The sequence below is a fragment of the Oncorhynchus clarkii genome, chromosome 31, assembly GCF_045791955.1.
Source record: "Oncorhynchus clarkii lewisi isolate Uvic-CL-2024 chromosome 31, UVic_Ocla_1.0, whole genome shotgun sequence".
Taxonomy (NCBI): domain Eukaryota; kingdom Metazoa; phylum Chordata; class Actinopteri; order Salmoniformes; family Salmonidae; genus Oncorhynchus; species Oncorhynchus clarkii.
In genome coordinates, this window is record NC_092177.1 from 35147605 (window position 1) to 35160691 (window position 13087).

General features: G+C 41.2%; 1 protein-coding gene across 1 annotated transcript in view; it reads left to right on the top strand.

Annotated features, from left to right (window-relative positions):
- LOC139390556 (gamma-aminobutyric acid receptor subunit alpha-2-like) overlaps window positions 1–12716 on the top strand; it is a 57005-nt gene extending 44289 nt beyond the window's left edge. Inside the window, exon 10 of the mRNA XM_071137758.1 lies at window positions 12197–12716. Coding sequence (XP_070993859.1) covers window positions 12197–12505 — 309 coding nt within the window. The 3' untranslated portion in view covers window positions 12506–12716. The remainder of the gene's footprint in view (window positions 1–12196) is intronic.
- Window positions 12717–13087: the final 371 nt, after the last annotated feature.

A 13087-nucleotide genomic window follows, 5' to 3' on the forward strand; every position in this document is an offset into this window, starting at 1 on the left:
CTCACTCATTCGGGAATAATTGCAATCAATATATATATATTTACGCTCAGTGTGTTGTCGTGATCTCTGTTGGAATCGTCCTTTTCTGTTGGAAAGTTCATACGAGATTTTCTCCGTGTCCCTGGAGTCTTTGGTTGGAATGGATACTTCAGAGTAACATTCAGAAATGTTCTTATAGAGTAGATGTTTCGGCTATTGTTGGTCTTCGCATTCAGTCGACATAAATTCTAGCTGCAGACTAGTAATTAGTATCAAAGATTTGCTCTTATTCTGTCGGTATCAATAGTCTCAGAGTTTAACAACCATTACAACCTTAGCTTATACTGAAGGTACGCATGGTCTCTATTCAAACCTTAGCCCTCTCGGTAATCGAGGTGCGCTTGGTCTCTATTCAAACCTTAACTCTCTTGGTAATCGAGGTGCGCTTGGTCTCTAATCAGACCTTAACTCTCTCGGTAATCGAGGTACCCTTGGTCTAAAGGGAATTCCTCCAGGTGGGGGTTATATTCGTAACAGTAGAAAGGGGCTGTCCCTCGACGTCAGATCAATGTCTGTGGTCATGGGACGGGCCAATGATTTAGTTCAACTTTAAAGGGAATTGGATTCTCTTTCATTAAACAGTTTAAAATCACATTACATAATTTCACAAATAGTTTCATCTTTACTCATTAATTTTATACAATAATTAGATACATGCCTCAGAATGGAGGCCCCTGTATAAACAGAGTTATGGTAATGTGGCTGTATTGTCTTTCCTGAGGTCACAATCATAAAACAAAATGAACCGGTCGTAGCTGGATTCTCCACCGACCGTTTCCACATTCTCCAAAACATGGATATTGTTCAGTTCTCAAGTTCTGTGAGGTAGAAGAAGTTCCTTTGTTCTACACCCATCATAACAAATGCACAACCATACACTGACGAGACCCTTAATAACAAGTGCACAATACACGCAGCACGAAAGCCGAAATAACAAATCACAGGTACTCACAGACCAAATGATATGGGATCAATAACCAACCAAACAATGGTGAACAGAGGGCACATACAGTATATACAATTACTAATCAGGGGGAAAGGGAACCAGGTGTGCGTCATGAAACAGTTCAGTGACGCCTAGAGGCCGGTGACTTGGCCCTCCGGAGCTGGTGCACGGAATGAGCAGCAGTACCGGGGGAATCCGTGACAGTAACTCAGTAAAATCTTTTAAATTGATGCATGTTGCCTTTATATTCTTGTATACTCACTACTTCGGGTCCAAGGCATTGAAGACAAAAACAGACAATCAAATGATTCTCAATCCCATTCATTTTTGGGGAAGATGTTCACTAATTCATGAGGTGGAAAGCACCAATATCGCCAGGCACCCCTATCTGGAATAACCACACCTTACCTCCAGATGTGACAACACCTTTAAGCGGTGGTTCCAAAGTGGCATCGTTCATTTTGAGCAAGTGTATTATAACGGATCTCTAACGATTTGGATTATCCACGGACCGTTTCTTTAAATTCTTACAACTCAGAAATCTTGTTCAAGCGTTTCAACATAATCTGGATGAACCTAAAACAAACACTGAAAGAAGCTGCTATGCCAGAGAAGTTGATTGCCAAGTTATATCAAGGGTTGATTGAAACTCTACCTGATGGTTCAGAACCTATAAGGGGAAAAAAATGGGAAACAGATCGAAAGGATGAAATTGAGGAGAACCATCGGTCACATATGTTAAAATGTTCATACCTGCCTTTACAACCTAAGACATTAACTCATGTAATTTAAGATTATTCATAGGATTTACTACACTCCTGCAAGAATGGATATAATGCACCCAGAAATGTCTGTTAGAGATGAAATAAGGCACAAAGGAACCCTTTACATACTGTATGCTGTGGTCCTGTGATAAACTGCCACGATTTTGGGATGATGTATGTGCTATCATTTCATTGTGTCTAGGAATTTAAATCCATCCATTTCCACGATTATGTCTGTTGGGAAATGTAAATATTGGTGATCAATATCCGATAATGTTTTGCTGTAAAAAATAATGTATAGCCATCATATTCACCCTCAATAACAAACTGGAGGACTGAACTAACTAGCTGCATACTGTTGGATTTTGTATATTATAAATGTAAACAAAAAACAGAATTGTTTGACAAAATTTGGAAAATATATGTTGATCACATTAGGGAATGTGTTGTATAGTGGGTGTTTTGTTTTTGTGTTATTTGTGGGGTGCTGTAGGTATGTGTGGACCATGATAATTCCTTAGTGATGTGGACACAGAGGAACTTGAAGCTCTCCACCCGCTCCACTATAGCCCTGTCGATGGGGATGAGGGCGTGCTCGGCCCTCTGTTTCCTGTCATCCACAATCAGCTCCTTTGTCTTGCTGATGTTGAGGGGGAGATTGTTGTTCTGGCACCACACTGCCAGGTCATTGACCACCTCCCTATAGGCTGTCTCATTGTCGTCTGTGATCAGGCCAACCACCATCGTGTCATAAGCAAACCTAATGATGGTGCTGGAGTCATGCGCAAACACCCAGTCGTGGGTGAACAGAGAGTACAGTAGGGGACTAAGCACGCACTCCTGAGGGCCCCCGTGTTGTGGGTCAGAATGGTGGATGTGTTGTTCCCTACCCTCACCACCTGAGGGCGGCCCGTCAGGAAGTCTAGGATCCAGTTGCAGAGGGAGGTGTTCAGTCCGTGTCCTGAGCTTAGTGATGAGCTTGGAGGGCACTATGGTGTTGAATGCTAAGCTATAGTCAATGAACAGCATTCTTTACGTAGGTGCTCCTCTTTTCCAGGTGGGAGAGGGCATTGTGGAGTGCAATAAATATTGCATCATCTGTGGATCTGCTGGGGTGGTATGCGAATTGGAGTGGGTCCAGCGTGTCTGGGATGATGGTATTGATGTGAGCCATGACCAGTCTTTCAACGAATTTCATGGCTACATATATACGAGTGCTACGGGGCGACTGTCCTTTAGACAGGTTACCTTGGCATTCTTGGGCACAGGGACTATTGTGGTTTGCTTCAAACATGTACCGTAGGTATTACAGACTGGGTGAGGGAGAGGTTGAAAGTACACTCAGAGTATGCTTCCTGGTAATCCATCTGGCCCCACAGCCTTGTGAATGTTAACCTGTTTAATGGTCTTACATCGGCTACGAAGAGCGAGATCATACAGTTGTCAGGAACAGCTAGTGCTCTCATGCATGGTTCAGTGTTGCTTGCCTCGAAGTGAGCATAGAAGGAATTTAGCTCATCTGGTAGGCTCTGGGCAGCTCACTGCTATAGATTTTGCTTTGTAATCCGTGATAGTTTGCCAGCCCTGCCACATCTGACAGGTGTCAGAGCCGGCATTGTAGGATTTGATTTTAGTCCTGTATTGATGTTTTGACTGTTTGATGGCTCGTCGGCAGCCTTAGGGGCATTTCTTATAAGCATCTAGATCAGAGTCCCGATCCTTGAAAGCGACAACTCTAGACTTTAGCTCAGTGCGGATGTTGCCTGTAATCCATGGCTTCTGGTTGAGATATGCACGCAGGGTCATTGTGGGGACGATGTCGTCGATGCAGATATTAATGAAGCCGGTGACTGATGTGGTAAACTCCTCAATGTTATCGGATTAATCCCGGAACAAATTCAAGGCTGTGCTAGCGAAACAGTCCTGTAGCTTAGCATCCGCTTCATCTGACCACTTCCATATTGAGCACTTCACTGGTACACTGGTACTTCTTGTTTGAGTTACGGCCTGCGGCAGCCATTTCCTTGTGAGAAGGCAGTGTCAATGCAATATCATGTTGTTAAAAGTAGCTAGAGAGGAAATAATGATGCAGAAAATATTATCCTACAAGATTCAATCAAGCTACGTTTGGTTCAGTTGCATCCCATTTGAAACGAAAAACTGGCACCTGTCATCATTCCACACTAGTGCTGGCCAAAATATCATATCACAGTATTTTTACATTTTTTGACGGTATGACTGTATTTTATGGTTTTGAATAATAAAAGTCCTAAATTTGCTTTATGAGTAGTGCGTGACCCTAGGATGGTCATACATTCTAAGTGATTTCAATGCGTCTCTCTCCATTCTGATTGTTTTATACTGTTCATTCAACTTTAACCCCCTCCGAAAATCTGAATTTTCATACATTATTATTATGTATTTTATGCACTCATTTGAGATAATTCCTAGGCCATATTTTTAACCAAATGTTGCAATTGCGATTTGACTTGCAATTTAGATCAAAACATTTGAAACGGTTGGAATCATGGAAAAATAATGATTATTCGAATTCTATATTTAGAAGATAGTGGGCACGGTGAATACAGTATTTGACTTGACAAAAAATAAAAATGCCAGGGAGGAGTTATTGTGACAGGGTAGGAACCAAAGTGTTGGTCAGTGTTTCCTAGGGGACCCTATAATCTTTGCTGACATTAAAGCTCATGCCCTCATCCACTTACCCTTGACTTATGCCCTTGGGGGAATCCCCATCACCATCTTGGACGTCAGTTCAAACGATTAGCAAAAAAAGGGAAGTTCGCAACGCAAGCCCCTCAGCCCTCGTTGTTAAAACCTCTTAAGTCTACCCCTTCCTTTTTCGAACATTCTGTTAAAAATCGCGCAACTTTTCAGCGTCCTGCTACTCATGCCAGGAATATAGTATATGCATATGATTAGTATGTGTGGATAGAAAACACTAAAGTTTCTAAAACTGGTTAACTTCTTGACCATACTTGAGACGCAGACGTCTCAAGTAGGCACCTGGAAATGCAAATGCGCTACGCTAAATGCTAAATGTACTCGTTACAACTCAAACCTTGATCAAAATTCACAAGCAGGGTATTGAATTAAAGCTACACTCGTTGTGAACCTAGCCAGCAAGTCAGATTTTTAAAATGCTTTTCGGCGAAAGCATGAGAAGCTATTATCTGATAGCATGCACCCCCCAAAATACCAGCACGACACGTAAACAACAGATTTTGCGGTAGCCGGCGCTACCCAAAACGCAGAAATAAAATATAAAACATTCATTACCTTTGACGAGCTTCTTTCTTGGCACTCCTATATGCCCCATAAACATCACTATTGTCTATTATCTGATAGCATGCAACATCCCAAAATGCCTGAATGCGATGTAAACAAAGATATAGCTTAGCCGGCGCTACACAAAACGCAGAAATAAAATATAAAACATTTATTACCTTTGACGAGCTTCTTTCTGGGCACTCCTATATGCCCCATAAACATCACTATTGGGTCTTTTTTTCGTTTAAATCGGACAATATATACCCAAAATAGCTTTCTATGGAAGCTGTGTCATTCAGAAAAAAACATTGTTTTTAAACGCTGCGTCATTTTTTTAAATTAAAAAAGTCGACGATAAACTTTCACAAAACACTTCGAAATACTTTTGTAATCCAACTTTAGGTATTAGTAAACGTTTATAATCTATCAAAATGATTACAGGGCGATGTATATTCAATAGCTCCTCGTTTTCAAATCAATGGCTGCCAATGTGCACATTCAAAACATCCTGGTGGAGACCGGAAGAAATGGAATCCAGTTAGTTGGATTTACCAAGAAAAAACTCGACAAATGACGACAATGGCGACATCGTGTGGAATCTGTAGGAATTGCATGCAGATCGATAATTAATTTTGTGCCCTTTTAACAACCCATGAAAGTGACGCATGGAAATTATTTTTAGCTTTCAGAGAGCAGTTTTTCTTGCGTTTTTTGATGAAACAAACAATCTGTTATAGTCACAGTCGTGATTTAACCAGTTTTAGAAACTTCAGAGTGTTTTCTATCCACACATACTAATCATATGCATATACTATATTCCTGGCATGAGTAGCAGGACGCTGAAAAGTTGCGCGATTTTTAACAGAATGTTCGAAAAAGGAGGGGGTAGACTTAAGAGGTTTTAATATAAGTAGACATGCAATCATAATTGACAGTAGCACATATAAAGCAGCCACAAGCTACCCGTGGCTGAAAACACAATAATCGCGGGATGAACGAGTGACAAATTTCCTGGCAAGGCCGGTCCATTTAAAAATCATTCCTTCCTCCCTTGCCCTTTGCCCTGCAAGTGTATACTCGTCAGACGTCATGATACGTCATCAGAAGTGTCCAGTTAATTTGAGGGCTGAGGGGATAGGGCATGTCTTTTAAGTGTTTGGAATGCAACCTAAATGTTTTCTCTTAGCTACTTCATATTCATGCTACGCCTATTCCTCTTTGATTTAGAAGATACTGTTGCACTAACAACAAGCTGATTTTGGCCTACACCATCACTGGTATCAGGCTGTACAACGAGCTGTTTTCTCTGACTCAGTACATTTACTAACCAGCTAGCCAGCCTACTAGCGATTATCATTAGCGGCGAAGACGACAATACCAACTAGCTGTTTGCAAATGTAAGAAACATAAACTAAAATTGTAATTATAGAATGCTTGTGGATTTATATTAAGACGCAAAGTGGAAACATCATCGTAGTCATCAACATTGTTGATTTCCGGGGGATTCCCGGGTGGCGCAGTGGTTAAGGGCGCAGTGGTTAAGGGCGCTGTACTGCAGCGCCAGCTGTGCCATCAGAGACTCTGGGATTGCGCCCAGGCTCTGTCGTAACCGGCCGCGACCGGGAGGTCCGTGGGGCGACGCACAATTGGCCTAGCGTCGTCCGGGTTAGAGAGGGCTTGGCCGGTAGGGATGTCCTTGTCTCATCGCGCACCAGCGACTCCTGTGGCGGGCCGGGCGCAGTGCGCGCTAACCAAGGTTGCCAGGTGCGCAGTGTTTCCTCCGACATTGGTGCGGCTGGCTTCCGGGTTGGATGCGGGCTGTGTTAAGAAGCAGTGCGGCTTGGTTGGGTTGTGTATCGGAGGACGCATGACTTTCAACCTTCGTCTCTCCCGAGCCCGTACGGGAGTTGTAGCGATGAGACAAGATAGTAGCTGCAAAAACATTTGGATACCACGAAATTGGGGAGAAAAAGGGGTACAATTTAAAAAATTTAAACATTGTTGATTTCCAAGAGGTCGTGAGCAGTAGGACGTGAGTATGTGTCTTTGTGTCCCGTGTCTTATCCTGCGGAAATAGCCTGTCTTTTTTGTGTATATCTTTATCTCACTTTCTATCTACAAACTAAATATACTTTCCTGCAACCCGCCTCACCCAATGTGGTGCGGATCTGCTATTTTTATTCCTTATAACTGGAACTTCCATCAGGAGCTAGCCAGCTAACTAGCTACTAGTCTTTGTTAGCCACGGATAGCGGTCCTTGCCATTTTCGGACAGTACCTGCCAGTCTGCACAGCGCTATATCAACCCAGAGCATATCGGACTGCTTCTCTCTACCATATCACTGGATTCCTGCCGCTCTGGATCATTACACCGGATCATTACTCCGAATCATCACAGCTAGCTAGCTGCAAACGAGTGGCTACTGTTAGCTAACGCCTCTGTCCTGAAGCAAGCACCAGCTAGCCTTGAGTGACTGTTGACATCCAGTGGAAGCGATAGGAACTGCAAGAAGGTCCCTTAGAAATCTGGATTCCCAATGAAAATCCATTGAAAAGAGAGTGACCTAAAAAACAACAACATTTGAATGGTTTGTCCTCGGGGTTTCGCCTGCTAAATAAGTTCTGTTATACTCACAGACACGATTCAAACAGTTTTAGAAACGTCAAGTGTGTTATCTATCCAAATCGTCTAATAATATGCATATCTTATCTTCTGGGGATGAGTAGCAGGCAGTTGAATTTGGGCATGCATTTCATCCGGACGTGAAAATACTGCCCCCTGTCACCAAGTTAACAAACCTCCAGACGAGCTTCAATGTCATACAACACTCCTTCTGTGGCCTCCAACTGCTCTTGAATGCAAGCAAAACTAAGGTCATGCTCTACAGCCGATCGCTGCCCGCACCTGCCCACATGTCAATCATCACTACTCTGGACAATTCTGACTTATGTGAATATGTGGACAACTACAAATACCTAGGTGTCTGGTTAGACTGTAAACTCTCCTTCCAGACTCACATTAAGCATCTCCAATCCAAAATTAAATTTTGAATCAGCTTCCTACTTCACAACAAAGCATCCTTCACTCATGCTGCCAAACATACCCTCGTAAAACTGACTATCCCTACCGATCCTTACTTTGGCGATGTCATTTACAAAATAGGCTCCAACACTCTACTCAGCAAATTGGATGTAGTCTATCACAGTGCCATCCGTTTTGTCACCAAAGCCCCATATGCGACCTGTACGCTCTCGTTGGCTGGCCCTCGCTTCATATTCGTCGCCAAACCCACTGGCTCCAGGTCATCTATAAGTCTTTGCTAGGTAAAGCCCAACCTTATCTCAGCTCACTGGTCACCATAGCAGCACCCACTAATAGCACGCGCTCCCTGCAGGTATATTTCACTGGTCACTCCCAAAGCCAACTCTTTTTTTGGCTGCCTTTCCTTCCAGTAATCTGCTGCCAATGACTGTAACGAATTGCAAAAATCACTGAAACTGGAGACTTATATCTCCCTCACTAACTTTAAACATCAGCTGTCATAGCAGCTTACCGATCATCGCACCTGTACATAGCCCATCGGTAAATAGTCCACCCAACTACCTCATCCCCATAGTGTTTTTTCTTTTTTGCTCCTTTGAACCCCAGTATCTCTACTTGCATATTCATCTTCTATCACTCCAGTGTTTAATTGCTGAAATTGTAATTATTTCGCCACTATGGCCTATTTATTGCCTTACCTCCCTAATCTTACTACATTTGCACACACTGTTGTTACTGTAATTTAATTATGCCAATGTGCTTTCATCAATTGAAAGCCCTTAATCTATTTTATGAGAATTTCTAAGATTTCTTGTTTGCATAAAATAGACGCAGACCAGTCTTTCATTAATAGGTAATAGAATTTATTCTCGGAGCGCGCTCCCACTTAATCACGTGCAGCAGTTTATATACAGATCATGACGTCATTTCATTGCTTTAACAGAATCCCCTCCTCTCGACCGGGACAAAGTGAGGTGTAAAGTTCATTCTAACTTACTAACACACTCCCAGATAACTTTTGACCCCTCAACATTATCGATCACCACTGAACTGACAGTTCTGATTAACAGAAAACCTAGGAATGCCCTCACTGCCTTATCTAAAAACCCCAGAGCTAAGTTTCTGTAGGTTCAACGTTAGGTTAACGACCTTATTTGTTTACACAGTCCCCAACCCATTAGTTTCTTCCTAGTTGGAATGGTGTTCATTAACTTTAATTACTCCTTGTCCATGTCACACAATCCCTTCTTATGAACTCATATTGTTAATCAGATATAATAAAACAGTATAAGTTTACTTAGTTACAATTCCATTTAAAATGATTTGTTCAGTCATTTAATCATAATTTCCCAACAACGGTATATAGACTTTTCTATTGTGTTATTGACTGTACGTTTGTTTATCCCATGTGTAACTCTGTGTTGTTTGTGTCACACTGCTTTTCTCTATCTTGGCCAGGTCGCACGTGTAAATGAGAACTTGTTCTCAACTGGCCTACCTGGTTAAATAAAGGTTAAATAAAAAAATGAAAAATTAAATTGTTGCATGTGCTGCATTGACCATGCAGACTGAATGCAACACCAAATGCGCTCTTTGAGTGACAGGGGCAGAGCTAGATCTGTGTGGAAAGTGGCATGGAGGGAGAGGAGAGAGAGAGCGGAGAGAGATGGCTCAAGTTGTGGAGTAAACTATAAAAATGGACGTAACACAAGGCGTATCACATTTAACAAACCAAACATTCAAATACAGTTATAGAAGGTAAAGTAAAAACCCAACGTGGTCCGTGCATCAATACCGGTATATAGTAAAATACGACATACTATTACTTGCACAGATGCTGGTCATCACTTTTTACGATTATATTATATGTAGTCCAGACAGGCTACTTTAGGAAACTTTCCGAATGGACATAGAGAGAATTAGCGAACTCACACACACACACCACTAAAAGGACCCATCAATCAATGCACAAATCACATTCCTCCTTTTCTAAAAACATATTTAAAGCCTAGGCTCACCTTCAAATATTGTCTGTAATCTCTCAGAAAGTAGACCTAGGCTACATTATAGTATAATGCTAATATGATGTAACCTAGAATTTGACAAGTAAAGTTTAAAGGTGGGAGAGAGAGACAGCTATGAGTCTATGACGGAAGCTAGGTGGTTTTTATTCTTGGTGTGAAGATATTTCTACATCATGTCTTGACAATAAAAGGCTATACTGATCACTCGTGCTTAGCTGCCAAATGTACTGGATAGGTGTCCCTATAGGCCACATATTTCAATTGAGTAAATGTGATCATAATCATTATTTTAGCGATCCACGTTAGACGATGTTCAACTTCAATTCATTGGCATAAAACGTGCGTCAGACAAAAATATTGTTTTGTCTCTGACTGGCATAGAACAGGTAGTGGTCACCTACATTCAATGTAGTAGGTTTAGGCTAGACCCAATATATGAGCTTACATACGTAGGGTGGATTAATAGCCCAGCCAATAAATTCACTTCTAATTTACACATCTCTGTCTTCACTCTTCAGTTCATGCATCTCCACTGGCCTCTCTCTCTCTCTCTCTCCATCTTCTCTCTATTCCTCTTATAGCTCCTGAACCAGTAGCCTAGCCCAATGAGTGTCCTAGAAGTAGCAATATAGTTTTGGCCACTTATTTAGAGCAATTCAAATAAATATATATATATTATATATATATAATATAATATATATATATATATTATATTATATATATATAATATATATATATTTATTTGAATTGCTCTAAATAAGTGGCCAAAACTATATTGCTACTTCTAGGACACTCATTGGGCTAGGCTACTGGTTCATATATATATATATATACAGTGCCTTGCGAAAGTATTCGGTGCCTTTGCAGTGGTCTGATACTCCTTCCATTTCAATATTATCGCTTGCACAGTGCTCCTTGGGATGTTTAAAGCTTGGGAAATCTTTTTGTATCCAAATCCGGCTTTAAACTTCTTCACAACAGTATCTCGGACCTGCCTGGTGTGTTCCTTGTTCTTCATGATGCTCTCTGCGCTTTTAACGGACCCCTGAGACTATCACAGTGCAGGTGCATTTATACGGAGACTTGATTACACACAGGTGGATTGTATTTATCATCATTAGTCATTTAGGTCAACTTTGGATCATTCAGAGATCCTCACTGAACTTCTGGAGAGAGTTTGCTGCACTGAAAGTAAAAGGGCTGAATAATTTTGCACGCCCAATTCTTCAGTTTTTGATTTGTTAAAAAAGTTTGAAATATCCAATAAATGTCGTTCCACTTCATGATCGTGTCCCACTTGTTGTTGATTCTTCACAAAAAATACATTTTTATATCTTTATGTTTGAAGCCTGAAATGTGGCAAAAGGTCGCAAAGTTCAAGGGGGCCGAATACTTTCGCAAGGCACTGTATATTAGAGGAAAGAAGAACCTTTACAGTGTTCACAATGAACTGGCAGAGAAGTTTGAATGGCGAGAGCTTCTCTGGTATGATGTGATCACATTGGCTGGTGGTAATAATGCAACAAACGCGAATTGTCTGTTCTCTCCGCGCCCAATTACAATCCAATGTATAACATCAGAATGCCCAATGTAAGAAGGTTTCCAATCAAATGTATGAATTAAGTTAGAACGTTTGCCTATCAGTCCAATTTGCATAAACATTGTGATTGGATGACAGCTGTGAGGGTTATCGAATCAGGGTCATATCCTCTGATCTCCTCGAGCTCATTAATGATAGAATGTTCATATTTGACGATTGCAGAAAGGCCAGTCTTATTGTCAAATGACAGGAGTGGCAAGGAGTGGAATGTAATAGCTGAACAGAGATGGCAACCAGGCTATCACATAGTAATTCCCTGCTAAAATGTTGACAGTATGGTGCTCGACAGCACATCCAAGACCCGGCTGGCATTCATTCTGCCACTTCTCTGCATTTAGATTGATGCATTACCCTATCCCAGATCCCATTAATTATTATTAGGAATCTCCCCTGGGTGCATTCATCATCTAGGACTGTCTGGAACACATGCTAGCCGGAAGTGACAGGTCCGTCTGATGACTGCTAGCTACTAACTTTTGCTCTTTCCCACAGAAAAAAGAGAGGGCCTCCGCCATGAAGAAGAACAACGCGTACGCCGTGGCGGTGGCCAACTATGCACCCAACATCACCAAAGACTCTGGGTTGTCCACCATCGCCAAGGGCGGCGCTCCTGACCCCAACATGGCGGTTGGCAAGGTGGGTGGCAAGGCAGACCCAAAGAAGACTTTCAACAGTGTGAGCAAAATCGATAGGATTTCGAGGATTATGTTCCCGGTCCTGTTTAGCAGCTTCAACTTAGTCTATTGGGCCACATACTTAAACAGAGAACCTTATATAAAGGATATGGTGCGCTCAACCTAGAGGTCTCTCCCTCCTGCATTGTAATATATTCGAATTACGGGACTAAAAGACTTAGCAAATATGACTAGTATCTGCTAACTCTTGGTTCGTTGGTACAAGACAGACAAGCCCTGGATTGCTTTGTGTCCTCTTTCCTGTTTTTTCTACACCACTTTCTGCAGTGCTTTTGGAAACAACTGGCCTTTGTAAATACAGCATAAATGTACAATGACTTTTGTGTGTTTCGTGATATAATCAGTGAACAATACATTTATTTTGTGTGCTTATGTTCTGTTGACCATGTTTGAAAAGTTTATGAAAGGAACCTCGAGATGTTTATTTTAGTCAAAAAGTTTTAGAAATTATTATTATTATTATTTTATATATTTCATCTTATTTATTTTTTATTTTTTTGTGGGTTAAGTATGTAATATTTCTCAGCGACCAGAATTTCTCAATTATGTATAAAGTTATCTTTTTCTATACAAGCCAATACAAAAACATATGAAAAAAATGTAAATGCTTATGTTTTATTGCAATGTGGTATATTATTTTGTTAAACAAAATATCAACATAAGCAAAACAAACAATGTTTTTTGTGTG